The sequence below is a fragment of the Hemitrygon akajei genome, unplaced genomic scaffold (assembly GCF_048418815.1).
Source record: "Hemitrygon akajei unplaced genomic scaffold, sHemAka1.3 Scf000047, whole genome shotgun sequence".
Classification (NCBI taxonomy): Eukaryota; Metazoa; Chordata; class Chondrichthyes; order Myliobatiformes; family Dasyatidae; genus Hemitrygon; species Hemitrygon akajei.
Genome location: NW_027331933.1, coordinates 4,527,173 through 4,546,995, shown reverse-complemented (window position 1 = coordinate 4,546,995; position 19,823 = coordinate 4,527,173). Strand labels below are relative to the sequence as shown.

Genomic DNA, 19,823 nt, shown 5'->3' with positions numbered 1-19,823 from the left:
ATTTAGCATCCACCCGAATGACATTTCTTAAGTTAGCTGGGTTGGGGAGTTATCACTCCAAAAGTTCAGCTGCTAGCCGAAGTGAGAGTTGCATAAGGTTAGATGACTGAGTGAATCGCTTCCCACATTCACAGCAGGTGAACAGCCTCTCCCCAGTGTGAACTCAATGATGCACATTCAGTTGATTTGGTTGAGAGAATCTTATGCCAAACTCTGAGCAGGCGATCAGCCTCTATCCAGTGTGAACTTGCTGGTGTCTCTCCAGTTGAGATGACGAAGTGAATCCCTTCCCACAGTCTGAGCAGGTGATTGGCCTCTCCCTAGTGTGAACTGAACGGTGTGCTTGTAGGTTGGATGACCGAGTGAATCCCTTCCCACAGTCTGAGCAGGTGAACGGCCTCTCCCCAGTGTGATCTCGCTGATGTACCTTCAGTGTAGATGACCGAATGAATCCCTTCCCACACACTGAGCAGGTGAACGGCCTCTCCCCAGTGTGAACTCGCTGATGTACCTTCAGTTCGGATGACTCAGTGAATCCCTTCCCACAGACAGAGCAAGTGAATGGCCTCTCTCCAGTGTGAATTTGCTGATGTCTATTCAGTTTAGATGACCAAGTGAATCCCTTCCCACAGACTGAGCAGGTGAATGGCCATTTCCCTGTGTGGGCTGACTGGTGTCTCTGCAGTTGAGATGACCAATTGAATCCCTTCCCACAGACTGAGCAGGTGAACGGCCTCTCCCCGGTGTGAACTCGCTGATGTACCTTCAGTTGAACTGACTGAGTGAATCCCTTCCCACAGACTGAGCAGGTGAATGGCCACTCCCCAGTATGAACTGACTGGTGACTCAGTAGCTGGGATGAAGAAGAGAATCCCTTCCCACAGTCTGAGCAGGCAAACGGCCGCTCCCCAGTGTGAACTCGCTGATGTAACTTCAGTTCGGATGAGCAAGTGAATCCCTTCCCACAGTCTAAGCAGGTGAACGGCCGCTCCACAGTGTGAACTCGCTGGTGAGCCATTAGGTTGGATGAGCAAGTAAATCCCCTCCCACAGACTGAGCAAGTGAACGGCCTCTCTCCAGTATGAACTCTCTGATGTACCTTCAGGTGGAATGACGCAGTGAATCCCTTCCCACAGTCTGAGCAGGTAAATGGCCTCTCTCCAGTGTGAAATCTCTGATGTGCTTTCAATTGAGAAGACCAACTGAATCCCTTCCCACAGTATGAACAGGTGAACGGCCACTCTCCGGTGTGAACTCGCTGATGAACCTTCAGTTCGGATGAGCAAGTGAATTCCTTCCCACAGTCTGAGCAAATGAATGGCCTCTCCCCAGTGTGAACTCGCTGGTGAACCTTTAGCTTTGCTGACTGAGTGAATCCCTTCCCACAGTCTGAGCAGATGAATGGCCTTTCTCTAGTGTGAACTCGCTGATGGACCTTCAGTTCGGATGAGCAAGTGAATCCTTTCCCACAGTCCGAGCAGGTGAATGGCCTCTCCCCAGTGTGAACTCGCTGATGTACCTTCAGTTGGGATGAGCAAGTAAATCCCCTCCCACAGTCTGAGCAGGTGAACGGCTTCTCCCCAGTGTGAACACGCTGATGTAATTTCAGTTTAGATGAGCAAGTGAATCCTTTCCCACAGTCCGAGCAGGTGAACGGCCTCTCCCCGGTGTGAACTCGCTGGTGAGCCATTAGGTCAGATGACCTAGTGAATGCTTCCCCAAAATTCAACAGATGACCAGCCTCTGCCCACTATGTACTGACTTGCGTGTCCACAAGTGGGAAGACTGACTGAATCCCTTCTCACCCACAAAACAGGTGAATGGCCTTGCCCAGTGATGTACCTTCAGTTGAGAAGGCCGAGTGATTCCATTTCCACTGTCTGAGCAGATGAATCGTTCCACCCTGTGCAAAATGTCGATCAGATGATTCAGTGAATCCTTCCCCACAGTCTGAACAGGAAGGATGATCGAGTGAATCCCTTGCTCCACTTCTTAAATATCTGGACAGAGACAGCAAAACTGGTGTGTTGAGCTCCAGATTCCTGTACACAAATTCCTTGTCATTTTTGACCTGTAAAAAGATTTACAATATCTGTCAATGGGTGTAGGACAACATTTCAGATGAGTTCACATAAGTTGTCAAGGTGTGATCTGGCATCACACTGTTACAGTGAAGTTCAACCCAAGTTGGAGAGAGAAATCACCTTCTAACTGGGCACAGTGCTGGTATCTGGAATGACCATCAAACTCTCTTATGCTCTTCCTGTCTCTATAAGAATGGGGCATTTCTGCCATCTCCAATCTGTGACCTGGCTCAGTCTGACTCTCTAGATTGATATTATTCCCTGTTCCCACTGAGCTGCATGGGTTCATGACCACACAGTAACTGAAACACTCTCACACAAATAGCCGGCAGTGTATTGCACCACTCTCTGGGTAAAAAACTTACCCCTGGCATCCCCTCGGTATCTATTTCCAAGCACCTTAAAACTATGTCCTCTCGTGTTAGACATTTCAGTCCTGCAAATAAAACCTCTGGCTATCCACACGATCAATGCCCCTCATCATCTTATACACCTAAACAATGCACTAAACATAGACAAGGTCATTAAACATTGCATGAGGATTTGTTGGAAGTATACAGAATTATGAGGGTACAGATAGCGTAAAGGCAAGCAGCTTTTTCCATTGAGGTTGTGTGGGATGACAACCGAGGTCATGGGTAAGTGGGGAAGGTGAAAATTTAACGGGAACATGTGGAAAAGCTCTTTACTGAAATGGTCGTGAGAGTGTGGAATGAGATGTCAGCACAAGGGGTTCATGTGAGCTCAGTTTCACCATTTGAAAGAAGTTTGGATGGGAGCCTGGATGGTAGGGGTATGGAGGGCGATGGTCCCAGTCAGGTAGTTGCAATAGATACCTTAAATGTTTTTTTTAGCATTGACTAGATGGGCCAAATAGCCTGTTTCCGTACTGAACTCCTCCATGTTTCTGTGACAGAGAAGCTGGCCAAACTTGTTTGGAAAGGAAAAGGTAGGAGTGATCGATATCTGAGGTCTGAACAACATCTGACTGGTGTCAAGAAAACAAACTCTCCCTCATTGTCACAAAAACAAAGGAGCTGATTGTGTACTACAGGAGGAATGGAGACAGGCGAACCCCTATTGGCATCAATGGATCTGGGGTTGAGAGGGTGAACAGCTTTAAGATCCTCAGCATAAACATCACCAAGGATCTCAAATGCTCCGTACATACCGGCTGTGTTGTGAAAAGAGCACAGCAGCACCTCTTTCAGCTCAGATGGTTGAAGTTGCTTGTTGTGGGCCCCAAATCCTAAGAACTTTCTACAGCAAGACAATAGAGAGCATGCTGACTGGGTGCAGCACTGCCTGGTATGGGAACTGTACTTCCCTCAATCGCAGGACCCTGCAGAGAGTGGTGCAGACAGCCCAGTGCATCTGTAGATGTGAACTTCTCACTATTCAGGAGATGTACAGAGACAGATGTGTAAAGAGGGCCCAAAGGATATTGGGGACCCAATTCACCACAACCACAAACTGTTCCTACTGCCACCATCCAGGAAACGGTACCACAGCAAAAGGACCAACAGGTTCCAGGACATCATCTTCTACCAGGCCATCAGACTGATTAATTCATGCTGATATAATTGCATGTTGATGTTATATTGACTGTTCTATGTATAAACAATATATTATAAATTACTATAAATTACACATTGCACATTTAGATGGGAGAGTAACGTAAAGACTTTTACTCCTCATGTGTATGAAGTATGTATGTAATAAAGTCAATTCAATTTGACTCAATTTACCCTCTCCACTATCCGTTCAGTCACTCTGGCTCCCATTCCCCCTACAACTTATTTTAACCACTTCACCCTCTCACCACACTAGCTCCAGCAAGCCTTAATACTAGGATATTAGTCCCCTCCTTGTTCCATTCCCATAACTAATGAATCCCCTAACACTTATTTGACTTTCCACTGCCAGGTAATCCCCCCAACAGTTTCTAAAGTGGTCCACCTGCTGTTGTGTGGGATGTCCGCAAGAGTACTCTTCGATGGCTGTTTAACCTCATTCACCTGCCTGTCACCCAGTTTCCTGCGTCCTGCACCTTGGGTGTAACTCACCTCTCTTCATGTCACATCTATCACCCCCTCTGACTCCCAGCTGATCCAGAATTCAACAATTTCAAGTCCGAGCTCCTTCAAGTGCAGGGCTACAAGCTGCAGCTGGATGCACATCTTGTAGGTGAGGGCATCAGGGACACTGGAAGTCTCTGCACCTTCCCTCCAATACCCCCTCTAATTTCTAATGACCAGTGTGCACATAAATCATGTACTGTGCTTATTTTTACCCAGTGACAACATGTGCACAGTGATTTTTATATAGTGAGGTATTCATTTTAAGAGCTAGAAAATCACTGTCGATAAGAACTATGATCTCCTCTGGGTTTTATCGAGTTCATCTGCTTTCTCACACAAACTATGTAGCAGGACTGTAACAGGTAATGAAGGACTTTCTTACCAGAGCTTTTGCACATTGTGCATATGTGGTTTACTTGCTAAATTACGCTTTAAAAAGTCAGATTTCCAAATATCACTCCACTTCTTCCCACTTGTAAGTTCTACAGCAACTTTTGCATTGCCACAATACACACAGGTGACACCAGTTTCTAGATTAGACAAAAACATTTCCCCCGAACCCTCCTGATGAATTAAGGATATATTAAATAAAATCATTTTGAACCTATGTAACCTCTGGCTAAAAGAATAATTGGGACTGAATAGGAATATTTGAACCAAAGTAAACACTGTCTTCAGTGGTTAGCTAAGACAGGCTCATTATCAGTTCTCTGTGACTTACAGAGTGACATACTGAGCGATGATAATATACACTGTACCCTCATTAGTTGATAACATTATACATTGTACCCTCTTTTGAGTAAAGGGAGGAGGACTCTCTGATAAGGACAGGAATAAACATCTGTTTGTAATTAAGTCAGGGCCTTGCAAAGGCAATAACTGATAAGGACTGGATAGTATATCCATCTGTAATTAAAACCTTCAGTCAGCAAACTCTCTTATTTAATTAAGTTTGGAGCCAACAGACTTAGTGCGCGTACCAGTTCAAATAACATCTTGCAATAGGAATGTATGGGGCTTACTATGTATAAATATATGGCTGTAACCTGACTAAATCAGTCCACTTGTCAGATGGTGGCAGTGCTTACGCGCCTTCCCTTTGACAACTGGGTCTCAAACTCCTGCTGGAAAATGAACTGTGGTGATGATAAGAAGCTGGTCTCCCGAGTTTTATTCAACTTCAACATTTGGAGTCACAAACACGATCCCAATATAGGGAGTGCTGAGCAGATGGGCTGAATGAAGATGTAAAGTGGAACAGTATATTATCAGCAAGTTGGAGGAATAATGCATGTGAGAAAGGGATAGAGGTATGAACTGCAGAAGGAACGCCAAAGGTTGGGAGCCACTAAAAGCGGAGCGTGAATGGGTAGATGGGCACTAAAAAACGAGAGCAGGAAAAACAACGTAAGCAAACCAAGGCCGGCCCAGATAGGAGAGAAGGGCAGGAATATCAGTCTAAAGTTCGAACTGATAGGGACACAAGGGATCCCAAACCCATGTCTGTCATATCGACCCTGTTTGAGGACAGTGACCATGATGAGGAGTGGGCACTCACCGTACGTCTCCTACCTTACCAGGGGCCAAGTTCACCCAGTGCTCCCGAACCCCAATCCTCCCAGTACCCAGATACGGTGGCCACTCAGGTAAAACAGCGGCATAGGGAAGGGATGTCACTACATCCTGAGATCCAGAAAGGGAATACCCAGGATTATTCCGAGACAGGGAGGGAAGAATCCAATAAATCCCCAGAGTTAGTGACTCCACAAAGACAACTGCCCACCCAAATGCTGCCCAATCCACGAGCAGGAGGAGGGACAGCGCTCAGTGATTCCTGTGTATGCACCCTGGAAGCCTCAGGAAATGATAATGATCATGAATCAGGCCCCAGATAGAAAAGAAAAAGCAGCACAGTTTGTTCAGTGTGTCCACAGTACTACACTAATGTTTAACATGACCCTGCAAGATTTATTCAGTCTCTGCTGCATGATTCTCTCAGCTGATGAGGGGCGGAAATGGAAGGCAGATTTGAGAGACCAAACCTATCAGGAGTTACAGGCGGGAAACCATAATGAGAATGAACAGACAGACCAGATCATTCAAGCCTTGGAAAGGGCTCTCCAGCAACCTGTAAACATCACTAAAGTACTTGAATGCAAACCTAACCCTGGGGAATCGGGACCAGGCTATTGAGAGTGATTTGTGGCCTGCTACGGCACTTTCGCAGGAGACCAAGCCTTTTAATAATGGGAATCTGTCCCCGAGTTTAATGCCCTACTGCTCCAAAACTTACCAACTAAGCCAACATGATTAAAACAGATAATATGGATTGGCCTGACAATGACCGAAATCGAATGTGATGAGCTTTGACATATTATTAGAACCTGATTTTCGATTCCTGATCAACCCCGAAAGGAACTAATATTTAAAGTGAACATGTTCAGCAAGAAGAAGGATGCAAACGGGCTATATCTGGGGATCAGAAATGGGAACAAAAACCTACCAAGGGACGGGTGGGGACAACAACCCATTTAGAAATTGACAAGCAAAGATGCTTCCAACCATGAGTACCATCCCTCAGGAAGAGCCCAATGTAATATTGACAGTTGCTGGAATTTATTCCGTTTATGACTGATGTGGGGACAATCACAACCACTCTTGATCAGGAAATAGTATCGGAAAAGGAATTCCAGCTATCAGACGCTACAATCACTCTGTCTGGTTTCGAAGGCACGGAACGTACGTATTCACGTACCCAGCCACTGCAGGTGGAATTCCAGGGGAGCCTGTGTGAGGTTTCTTTTACAGTCACCACCAGACGGGGGTGTAATCTCGTAGGGAGAGACTTGCTCTGCCTGTTGGAAGTCGAGATTCTATGCACGGACAAGGATATCATGCTGGAACTGCGAACAACTGATAGCTTCCTCTGACCACCCAGTGGTGGGCATTTTATCTGGATTCCAGTACATTTGAACCCCTTCTGCCAGCGGCCGACTCTCATGTGACTCTGTGTTATGACCCTACGTGGTGCTCAACTGAGGAAAGCTAATATTATGCACCCCTCGAGTGACAGAAATTCCCAGTCATGGTGATTAGACAGGTTAAAGGAGGAGACGGCATTGCATTACTGGCTGAAGTTCCAGATTTCTTTTGGCGACAGACAGTACTGGTGTTTCCCAATAGGGTTAGGGTCAGGGTTTGCCCTGGGTTCAAGTCAAAGAGCCTAGGGCTCCTTGCCCACAACCTGACAAAACAGGCCTCCAGCACCGAGGGAGACTGGCAAGCGGGCCAACTCCGATACTGGAAGGAGTCTGAGGTGAAGACGGGACATCAGGTAAGACATTCTTTTAATAGTGACTGAACCCAAGACGTTGTACCCCATCTCTGGGCAATTTTAGTCCATGAAGTCAGCCCTCCTGTCCAGATCACAGTGAAAGAAGGACAGACTCTCCCATCCATTCTGCAATACCCCCTCTAGCCTGTCCGGATCACTGTGAAAGAAGGACAGACTCTCCCATCCATTCTGCAATACCCCCTCTAGCCCGTCCGGATCACAGTGAAAGAAGGACAGACTCTCCCATCCATTCTGCAATACCTCCTCTAGCCCATCCGGATCACTGTGAAAGAAGGACAGACTCTCCCATCCATTCTGCAATACACCCTCTAGCCTGTCCGGATCACTGTGAAAGAAGGACAGACTCTCCCATCCATTCTGCAATAACCCCTCTAGCCTGTCCGGATCACTGTGAAAGAAGGACAGACTCTCCCATCCATTCTGCAATACCCCCTCTAGCCTGTCCAGATCACTGTGAAAGAAGGACAGACTCTCCCATCCATTCTGTAATACCCCCTCTAGCCTGTCCGAATCACTGTGAAAGAAGGACAGACTCTCCCATCCATTCCGCAATACACCCTCTAGCCTGAGGCAACGTTTTATGAGGATGGAAGCTCTTTTGTGGATCCAGCAAGGAAACAATGCGATAGTGACGGACAGTAATTGAACAGGCCTATTTTGAAGCAGCTGTCTCCACCCCGAAGGCTGAGCTGTTTGCTCTGACTCGTGCCTGTATCCCAGCAACAGACAGAAGTGGGAACGTTTACACAGACTCCCGCTATGCATTTGGAATTGTACATGACTACGGGGCTCTCTGGGAACGTGGGGATTCCTGACTTCCTCTGGCCACCCCATTAGTAATGCCACCTTTGTAAACAACTTACTCACCGCTCTACAGCTACCTCGAGTTTTGTTCTTCTCAGGGGGACGCCTCTGAGGAGGAGTGAAAACTGTGGTCCCCGATGGGGTGCCAGAAAGACCCTGACCTAGGTTTTTGGATCTCCCAGCGGGACAGGTTTGTGTTCCTACACAGTTTTTACCAATATTGGTTGATTATATACATAATTGTACACACCTGGGAAAGGAGGGAATGGTTGGTAACCTGTACCCTGCACATCGGGTATGACTCCCTTGACAGGTGGATCTTTTTCGTGTCTACAAGTTGATTTTATTGAATTGCCTAGAATACATTGCTATAGATACTGCTTAGTTATTATAGATGTGTTTAGTAGATGGATTGAAGCTATTCCAACTACCATTAATACTGCTGTGACTGTTGTGAAGGTATTATTAAAGGGAAATAATTCCCAGGTACAAGCCAGAGATGCTGAGTTCAACAATGGCCCACACTTTATGGTGAAAGTAAACGAAGGGGTATGTAACAAACTAGCTATCAAGCAACAATTCCACTGTGTACACCACCCACGGGCCACTGGCAGAGTGGAAAGAGCCAATGGCACTCTGAAGAGTAAACTAGCCAGACTAACAGCGGAGACTGGATCCACTTGGTTGAAGGTCCGACCATTAGCCCGATTCCACATGAGGGTTACCCCACAGGGGAAAACAGGGTTGTCACCAGCTGAAATCATTTCCAGACGGCTCATGAGGACACCCTGGGTACAAAGTCTCAGGATTAAAGGCAAAGTGAATAAGAATAAGGAACCTTGGTTCTCGATGGATATTGGAACTCTGATAAAGAAGAGAGAGATGTATGACATGTATAAGAAACAGGGAGCAAAGAAGGTACTTGAGTAGTATAAAAAGTGCAAACAAATACTTAAGGAAGAAATCAGGAGGGCTGAAAGAAGACATGAGGTAGCGTTGGCAGTCAAGGTGAAGGATAGTAAGAGCTTCCACAGGTATATTAATAGCAAAAGGATAGTTAAGGGATAAAATTGGTCATCTTGAAGATCAGAGCAGTTGGCTATGTATGGAACCAAAAGAAATTGGGGAGACGTTGAATGGTTTTTTTGCATCAGAATTTACTAAGGAAGCTGGCATAGAGTCAATGGAAATGAGGCAAACAAGTATTGAGGTCATGGAACCTATACAGATAGAAGAGGATGAGGTGCTTGCTACCTTGAGGCGAGTAGATAAATCTCCAGGACCTGACAAGGTATTCCCTCGGACCTTGAAGGAGACTAGTGTTGAAATTGCAGGGGCCCTGGCAGATATATTTAAATGTCGTTATCTATGGGTGAGGTGCCAGAGGATTGGAGGATAGCTCATGTTGTTCCGTTGTTTAAAGCAGGCTCTAAAAGTAATCCAGGAAATTATAGGCTGGCAAGTTTGATGTCGGTCATGGGTAAATTATTGGAAGGAGTACTAAGAGATAGGATTGACAATTATTTAGATAGACAGGGACTTATTACGGAGAGTCAACATGGCTTTGTGCCATGTTTAACAAATATATTAGAGATTTTCGAGGAGGTTACAAGGAAAGTTGATGAAGGCAAGGCAGTGGATGTAGTGGACTTCAGTAAGGCCTTTGACAAGGTCCCGCATGGGAGGTTAGTTAGGAAGATTCAGTCACTAGGTATACATGGTGAGGTAGTAAATTTGATTGGGAATTGAGAATGGGAGAAGTCAGAGAGTGGTAGTGGACGATTGCTTCTCTGAGTGGAGGACTGTGACTAGTGGTGTGCCACAGGGATCAGTGCTGGTCCATTGTTATTTATCATCTATATCAATGATCTGGATGATAATTTGGTAAATTGGATCTGCAAATTTGTTGATGATACAAAGATCGGAGGTGTAGTGGACAGTGAGGAAGGTTTTCAAAGCTTGCAGAGGGATCTGGACCAGCTGGAAAAATGGGCTGAAAAATGGCAGATGTAGTTTAATACAGACAAGTGTGAGGTGTTGCACTTCGGAAGGAAAAATCAAGGTAGAACATACAAGGTAAATGGCAGGGCACTGAGGAGTGCACTAGAACAGAGGGATCTAGGAATACTGATAGCAAATTCCCTAAAAGTGGCATCATAGGTAGATAGGGTAGTAAAGAGAGCTTTTGGTTCATTGGCCTTTATAAATCAAAGTACTGAGTATAAGAGTTGGAATGTTATGGTGAGGTTGTATAAGGTATTAGTGAGGCCAAATTTGGAGTATTGTGTGCAGTTTTGGTCACCAAATTACAGGAAGGATATTAATAAGGTTGAAAGAGTGCAGAGAAGGTTTACAAGGATGTTGCCGGGACTTAAGAAACTGAGTTACAGAGAAAGGTGGAATAGGTTAGAACTTCATTCTTAGGAGTGTAGAAGAATGAGGGGAGACTTGATAGAGGTATATAAAATTATGATGGGTATAGACAGAGTGAATGCAAGCAGGCTTTTTCCACTGAGGCTAGGGGAGAGAAGAAAAAACCCAGAGGACATGGGTTAAGGGTGAAGGACAAAAAGTTTAAAGGGAATATTTGGGGGGGGGGGCTTCTTCACAACTGGGTCTGACTGGTACTGGCATAACTGGTTCTTCTGGGCACATTCAATCTCACTCCCAACTATTTCCTACCTTCCTTTGTACAGGTATGTAATGTCTAAAGGACCAGTGTTTGAGTAAATGAGACTCACCAAACTTTCTCCTGACTGACTCACTGGAATCTCTGAGTCAGATGGGTTCTCTCCAGTTGATGCTCTCAGTCCTCGGGCTGGTTCACTTGTTGCTGTTCCCTCGTCTTCAGTCGTGCTTTGCCTCCAGTTGGGGTTTTTCTTCCAATAAACCTCTCAGTGCAGGTCTAACTTTAACCAGAGAGATAATGAAGCACATTAACAATGAAAAGGAGAACCAAACATTTCTGCTTAATGTTACTAAGAACAAAACTCACTGAAATTTAAACACTGAAGGCAGATGTAGTGACCTCAGTAAACAATATTTTATTGTCCCTCACATGTCACAAAACGATATGGGATAAGAAGGAGCCATCATTCAGTCAGGAACAGAATTATGTGATTCAATCCATCTGGTCTGCCCACCACTCAACCAGGGCTGATTTTTATTCCAACATCATATTCCTGCCTTCCTCCTGTAACCCTGAAGCTACTCAGCAATCATCAGGATATTAATCTTCACAAATATACCCAAATGGCAGCCTCAAACAAATTCTGCGGCAACAAATTCCACATATCAGACATCTTTAAAAAAAAATTTTTTTTATTAGTTTTTCAAAACATTTTACAAAATTAAAAACCCCAAATCCCAATGAGGAGCATTAATACAGTGCAATATTAAGCATACAATAACAATATGCTACAAAGGAAGAGACTTTAACAAAAAAACACCTAAATTAAAGACAAGTGAGCTCAGTGTCCTCCCCAAGCCCCACAACACAAGGAAAAAACAACAACACCAGACCAACCACCACACAGTACAAAGAGTATAAGTCCGGACAGTCAAACTCCCAGACTGTGAATACACTTGGCAACAGAGGATAATAATGCCTGCTAACAGAAAAAAAATGAGGGAGCTGAAAGCAAGGGACCGAAAAGAAGAAAAAAAGGAAAAAAAAACCCTAGTCAAGAGGAAGGTTATGAAAGTACTCGATAAAAGGTCCCCAGACCTTATGGAACTTTAGATCCGAATTAAGAACCGAATAATGAATTTTTTCGAGGTCCAAGCAGGCCAGAATGTCATTAAGCCATTGATATCAGACATCTTTTGGCCAAAAAAAATGTTTCTCATCTCAGTTTTAAAGGGAAGCAACTTTATTCTGAGACCGTGCTGTCAGATCACAGACTCTCTGTCTAATAGAAACATCCTCTCCATGTCCACTGTATCCATTTCCAGGAATAACAGTCAAATCGGTTCCAGGATAATTTACAGGGAAAAGTTGCACTTCCGTTACTGTTATACAATCACTCCATTTCCAGGTTAAAACAGGTCTATTTCAGGAAATTTGTTTACAGATCCTGTCTTGTACATACTGGACCGGCCGCCGTCGCTGGGCTATGAACGTGCAGGAGTAATGTGTGGCTAAATGCCTTGCTGAAGGACACAACAGGCTGCGGGGAGCTGAGGCTCGAACCATTCTCCCACTAGACTTCCCAGTCCCTCGGTAAAGCAGGCAGTGAAATCAAAGATCCCCACAACCTGGGACGTTCTCCTTTCTCACCCACCCCACTCCGGGAGAAGACACAACAGCCATAAAGCTCCAGGACAAATGTGAGGAGCCTCAGGAAACGAGGCGAGTTCTGGGAAGTTAATGGGACTCAGCGGCCAACATCACACCACGTGATCTGCGTCACAAAGCGGAGGGCGGGGCGAATCTGCGGCACACAGCCTCACGTGACCTGTAGGCGGGACTTCCATTTCAATTCTGCGGAAACAGACAGCCTGGGCTCCTGGTTTGGATCGTTCAATGCAGATTAAGTGAAGTCGACACATTTCAGACGAGCCCAGATAGTTTGGAAACAAATGAATTCCTGGCCCACCGTTCAGGGCTCACGGCCAACATCAGATCTCCCCGCTCGGGATCGGTCTCAATACTCACCGATGGGAAAGTGATATCTTCGGCCCGCAGACAGTGATCCCGACGGAAGAGACAAAAGTCTTTCCTGAACATACAGCCGACCCACTTCAGCTCTGAGCGGAGAGGACACCGTCCACCCGAAGACTGTGAACATGCGCGAAGAGATTGTTACATCATCGGGAGGCGGGGCCTCGGAAACAGACACGCAGATGCTGCCCATTTGCGGTTAAATGGGAGGGGCAAACGGGATCACGTGTCAGGATTGGCGACACCCCCTCCCCACCCAGACAGAGACTCCAGCTACTCATTAGTCTGTGGAAAGAAGCAAACTTGCCGCTCACATCTCCTCTCACCTTAAATGTATTAGACATTTCAACCCCCAGGAAAAATATATCGTCTGTCCACTCGATCATTCCTCTCTTAATCTTATAAACGTCCATCCAGTCTCACCCCAGCCTGCGCCTCTCTGAAGAAAACAACACAAGTTTGTCCAGCCTCTCGTTATAGCTCATGCCCTCTAATCCAGGCAGTGTCCTGGTAAACCTCTTCTGCGCCCTCTGCAAAGCCCCGACATCCTTCCGAGAATGGGGGCGACCAGAACTGTATGAAACACTCCAGATGTGGTCTAACTAGTTTTATAAAACTGTGTTACGAACTGTAACGTTTTAGAAACGAACCAGCAGCAATGGAGTTCGCACTGGAGTCTGGTTTTGATGTTAAAACCACTCTCTTTATTAGTATCTACTTATAGTAGCTTAATGAAATAAAGGAAAGTTAACAGTGTTATGTGTATATATGTGTAAATATAATTCCCAAACTATCGAGTGTGAGGGAACAAAGCTTAGAGTCTTGAGATGGTAAAGTAGGAAAGTTCAGTAATCCACGGAATAAATGATGGGAGAGAGATATTTGTAATCCAGGGTGAAACGTAGAGAAAAGGCCGTTACTACAAAATAACCGCCGACGACTTTCTTATCCGTTGAATCTGTCCACATACGAGTTATCAGCGAAAGTGGATCTGTCACAGGAATACCGTCTTCCAGGGGTTACCACACAACATACCCAGGCAAGGGTTAACACAAGATATTCCACAATCCACTCCTATGGATTATACGAAGTGACAGCCACACACATTCGTTGTGGTTCCGTGTACCGATGATCAACCCACTCTTGTGGGCATAGGAGAGTTCCAAGCCTCAGCTGCGACTAACTGAAGCTATCAGCTTTTCCAGTCTCTCTCTGTCTCTTTAGACTGGCCGACTGCCTGTCTGCAGATCGCTCTCTCTCTCTTGTGGTTCAGTCCACAGTCAGCGCTGTCAGCCTGTGACTGACGTCATAGTCCCGTCTCCTTGGAGTCTAAGATCCCTCTGATCATCGACACTGTTCAGGGTTTTGCATTTAACAGTGTACTGTCTCATACATTCGACCTACCGAGCTGCCAAGATGATCATCACTAATCAAATCTCACTGAGATTTCTCAGGTCCTGTTGAATTTATTGCCAAGTGCCCAAGTACGGGAAGGTACAGGTACAGAGAAACACTGACTTGTGGCGGCATCACAGGCAAGTACATTCAGATAACACACGGAACACAAATTATACGATTCTCTGTCAGTCACAATCTGTAAATATGTTTTAAGTCATTAACGATATATAAAATACATTTTGTCATGATCAATATTAAAATGTGCATTTTGTGTCAACAACAGACTTGTAAATGTTGAATTTGATACCTGTCTCCATTCCTTCTGTAATCCACAACCAGCTCCTGTGTTTTTGTCACAATGAGGGAGAGGATGTTTTCTTGACACCACTGTGTCGGGGTGATGACTTCTTCTCTGTCGGCTGCCTCGTTATTATTTGAGATTAGGCCAGTCAGTGTAGTGTCGTCAGCAAATTTAATTAGCAGATTGGAGCTGTGGGTGGCGACACAAGTCATGGGTGCACAGAGTAAAGTAAGGGGCAAGAAGTCAACCCTGTGGGGTATGTGTGCTGAGGGTCAGAGAGCGAGAGAGGTGCGCGAGCCCATACTTACCACCTGCCGGCGATCTGACAGGAAGTCCAGGATCCAGCTACACAAGGCAGGGTGAAGGCCGAGGTCTCTGAGCTTCTTGTCGATACTTCACGCCTTCGTATGGCTACTGCTCTGCCCATGACTGCAAGGAACTGCAGAGAACATCAGAGAAACAAGCCTCCCCTCCATGGACGCTTCCTACACTTTCCCCGCCTCGGAAAAGCAGGCCATGTACTCAAAGACCCTCACAACCTGGACATTCTTGCGGCAAACCCGCTCCCCCATCGGGGAAGAGATACAAAAGCCTTAAAGCGCGAACCACCCGGCTCAAGGACGGCTTCCTGTCTGTGGTTATAAGCCAAATGAATGATAAAATGGACTCGACCTCACAATGTAACTCGACGTGACCCTGCACCATATGTCTATCTGCACTGCACTTTCTCTGCAGCCATAATGCTTTGTTACATTGTTGTTTTGTCATTTTTATTTTTAGAATCTTTTTACTAGTACATAATCTTCTACAGCTATAGAATGAAACAAGACTTCAATAGATTAATATGTATAAAATTAATAACGCTGAAGAAAAAAACTAATCGTAAAATATGAATATGGAAAATATATATAGGAAAAAGAAGGATAAAGGAACCCCATCTAACTAGGGGGAGAAACCCACTAACTACAAAAAAGGGAAAAAAAAACATTAAGAATCAACCCCCCGGAGCAATACGTTTAACCATCATCTAAATATAAAAATAGAATCATTAACCGCCATTTCATATTTATTAAAAAATTAAATTGGAAGGAAACCATATAGCATAATTCAAATTAAATGATAATATTTAGCAAAGAACCCCATCTTCTCTCAAAATCGAATCGAGGATCAAAAGTTCTACTTCTAATTTTTTTAAACTAAGACATAACATTCCTTGAGAAAACCATTCAATTAATGTAGGGGAAGAAATATCTTTGTATTTTAATAAAATAGCCCTTCTTGTCAGTAGCGTAACAAATGCAATTACATGTTGATCTGAAGATGAAATAGCCTGAATCTGATGTGAAGCTATTCCAAATAGAACAGTCAACCTATTAGGTAGTAAATTAATTTTCAGAGCTTTAGAACTTGTTGAAAATAAAGACTTCCAAAACGATTTTAATGATGAACATGACCAGAACATATGTGACAATGTAGCAACTTCAGTTTTATATATATCACAGCATTTGTCAATACCAGAAATATTTTAGATAGTTAATAATATAAATAATTATTGTTAAATAATAACGGTGAACAATTTTAAATTGAATTGGCACATATAGAAGAAGAATTTCCGTTTTTCAAAACTCGAAGCCAATCTTCATTAACAAAGGCCATATTAAGTTCTCTCTCCCAATCTTGTTTAATCTAGATAGATAGATAGATAGATAGATAGATAGATACTTTATTCATCCCCATGGGGAAATTCAACATTTTTTTCCCAATGTCCCATACACTTGTTGTAGCAAAACTAATTACATACAATACTTAACTCAGTAAAAATTATGATATGCATCTAAATCACTCTCTCAAAAAGCATTAATAATAGCTTTTAAAAAGTTCTTAAGTCCTGGCGGTAGAATTGTAAAGCCTATTGGCATTGGGGAGTATTGACCTCTTCATCCTGTCTGAGGAGCATTGCATCGATAGCAACCTGTCGCTGAAACTGCTTCTCTGTCTCTGGATGGTGCTATGTAGAGGATGTTCAGGGTTTTCCATAATTGACCGTAGCCTACTCAGCGCCCTTCGCTCAGCTACCGATGTTAAACTCTCCAGTACTTTGCCCACGACAGAGCCCGCCTTCCTTACCAGCTTATTAAGACGTGAGGCGTCCCTCTTCTTAATGCTGCCTCCCCAACACGCCACCACAAAGAAGAGGGCGCTCTCCACAACTGACCTATAGAACACCTTTAGCATCTCACTACAGACATTGAATGACGCCAACCTTCTAAGGAAGTACAGTCGACTCTGTGCCTTCCTGCACAAGGCATCTGTGTTGGCAGTCCAGTCTAGCTTCTCGTCTAACTGTACTCCCAGATACTTGTAGGTCTTAACCTGCTCCACACATTCTCCATTAATGATCACTGGCTCCATATGAGACCTAGATCTCCTAAAGTCCACCACCAACTCCTTGGTCTTGGTGATATTGAGACGCAGGTAGTTTGAGTTGCACCATATCACAAAGTCCTGTATCAGTTTCCTGTACTCCTCCTCCTGTCCATTCCTGACACACCCCACTATGGCCGATCTAAAGAACTATCTTTAGTGATAGGTTCGCTTTTTGTAACAAAAATAAGTTATACATTCTGCTAATGGAAACTTTCTCGAAGGGATTCAATTTCAAAATGGTATCGAACAAATCAGATTCTTGTAAATATGGAAACTTAGGTAAACATTGTTGTAAAAAATGTCGAATCTGAACATATTGCAAAAAATGTGTATGAGTGAGAGAAAATTTGTTAATTAACTCTTCAAAGGTCATCAATCGACCATCACAAAATAAATCTGTAAAAGAAAGGAACCCTTTATTTTTCCATAGGAGAAAAATGGGGACAGTTGTTGAAGGTTTAAATGAAAAGTTTCGATATAAAAAACTAGACAACTTAAATCGTTTAAAATTTTTTTAAAAAAACGAAACTGAACCGAAATCCGTAGGGATTGTTTAATAACCCGGTAAAGATTTAAATTTGGAATTTTAGAGAGCTGTAAAGGTAATGGAGCTCCTAAAATTGAAGTTAAATAAAATTGTTTAACAGCTTTTAATTCCAAATCAACTCATAATGATTTTTGGTTTTATCAAGCCAATGTAATCAAAAACATGATTGTCTAATATTCACAGCCCAATAATACAGTCTTAAATTAGGAAGTGCAAGTCCACCATCTTTTTTAGATTTGTGTAAATGATACTTATTAATTCTTGGTCTCTTATTGGTCCAAATAAAGGAAGAAATAAGAGAGTCAATTTGATCGATTTTTTTTAGTTAAAAAGATAGGTATATTTTCGAAAATATATAAAAATCTAGGTAAAATCATAATTTTCACAGCACGAACACGACCTATTAAAGAAAAAGTAAGTGGATTCCATCTAGAAAATAGTTGTTTCATGGAGTCCATTAAAGGAACTATATTCGCTTTATAGAGATCTTTATATTTTTTTAGTAATTATAATACCTAAATATCTAAATGAATTAACAATTCTAAAAGGAATATCATCATAAATACTAACATGGACATTTAATGGAAACAATTCGCTTTTATTCAGGTTAATTTTATATCCTGAAAATGTACCAAAATATTTAAGTGTTTCCAAAAGATTAGGAATTGATTCCTCAAGATCTGAAATAAAAACCAAAAGATCATCTGCATAAAGAGAAATCTTATGTATGGTTCCATTCATAGAGATACCAAGAATATTTTCAGCTTCACGTAGTGTTACAGCTAAATGCTCCAATACAGAATTAAATAATAAAGGGGTTAATGGACATTTCCGTCTAGTGCCACGAGAAAGTGAGAAAAAAGAAGACCTGCAGTTATTAGTAATGACAAGCTCAAGGGCGGCTTCCTGTCTGTGTTTATCAGCCAAATGAATGATAAAATGGTCTCGGCCTCACAATGTAACTCGACGTGACCCTGCACCATATGTCTATCTGCACTGCACTTTCTCTGCAGCCATTATGCTTTGTTACAGGGATTGTTCTGTCGTATATCAGCTCAATGTACTGTTGTAATGTATCGATCTGTGTGGATGGTACATCAGGCAAAGTTATCACTGTAGCTCAGTACGTTATGAGAATAAACAAATTTCCCATTTTAATTGTGTGGAAATGTTAGACAGACTGATTTTCTGCTCTGGAACCACAGAAGGAAACTGAACTGTTTTCATTTCTGAACTGAACTGTTGTCCAGCCTTTCGTTATAGCTCATGCTCTCTAATCCAGGCAGTATCCTGGTAAACCTCTTCCCCGCCCTCTCCAAAGCCCCGACATCCTTCCGAGAATGGGGGCGACCAGAACTGCATGAAACATTCCAGATTTGGTCTAACTAGTTTAATAAAACTATTGTTACGAACTGTGACGTTTTAGAAACGAACCAACAACAATAGAATTCACACTGGAGTCTGGTTTTGATGTTAAAACGAATTTCTTTATGTGTATCTACTTGTCATATAGTAACTTAACAAACTAAAGGAAAGTTTACACTGTTAAGTGCCTATATGTGTAAATATAACTCCCAGACTATCCACCCTGAGGAAATAAATCTCAGAGTCTTGAGGTGGTAAAGTAGGACAGTTCAGTAATCCACGGAATAAATGACGGGAAAGAGATATTTGTAATCCAGGGTGAAACGTAGAGAAACGGCCGTTACTTCAAAATACCGTCGTCGAAGTTCGTATCCGTTGAATCCGTCCACATACGAGATATCAGCGAAAGTGACCTGTCACAGGAATACCGTCTTCCAGGGGTTACCACACAACATACCCAGGCAAGGGTTAACACAAGATATTCCACAATCCATTCCTATGGATTATACGAAGTGACAGCCACACGCATTCGTTGTGATTCCGTGTACCGATGATCAACCCACTCTTGTGGGCAGAGGAGAGTTCCAAGCCTCAGCTGCGTCTAACTGAAGCTATCAGCTTTTCCAGTCTCTCTCTCTCTCTCTCTCTCTCTCTCTCTCTCTCTCTCTCTCTCTCTTTAGACTGGCCGACTGCCTGTCTGCAGATCGCTCTCTCGCTTATGGTTCAGGCCACAGTTGGCGCCGGCAGCCTGTGACTGAAGTCATAGCCCCGCCTCCTTGGAGTCTGCGATCCCTCTGA

The 19,823-nt window shown here is 43.6% G+C and overlaps 1 protein-coding gene across 4 annotated transcripts; it reads right to left on the bottom strand.

Moving 5' to 3' along the window:
• Positions 1-27: 27 nt before the first annotated feature.
• LOC140720777 (uncharacterized) lies at positions 28-13,107 on the bottom strand. 4 transcript variants are annotated; one of them, XM_073035610.1, is made up of 3 exons: positions 12,982-13,107; positions 11,066-11,233; positions 28-2,071 (listed from the first exon to the last, which is right to left on the bottom strand). In XM_073035610.1, the coding sequence occupies exon 3, from the start codon at positions 1,688-1,690 to the stop codon at positions 233-235; it is 1,458 nt and encodes a 485-aa protein (XP_072891711.1). In that variant the 5' UTR covers positions 1,691-2,071; positions 11,066-11,233; positions 12,982-13,107; the 3' UTR covers positions 28-232. The 4 variants fall into 4 exon arrangements, with proteins under 4 accessions (XP_072891711.1, XP_072891712.1, XP_072891713.1 ...); XM_073035611.1 differs by having other exon boundaries at positions 11,066-11,229; XM_073035612.1 differs by lacking the exon at positions 12,982-13,107 and adding an exon at positions 12,416-12,689.
• Between the last annotated feature and the right edge of the window lie 6,716 nt (positions 13,108-19,823).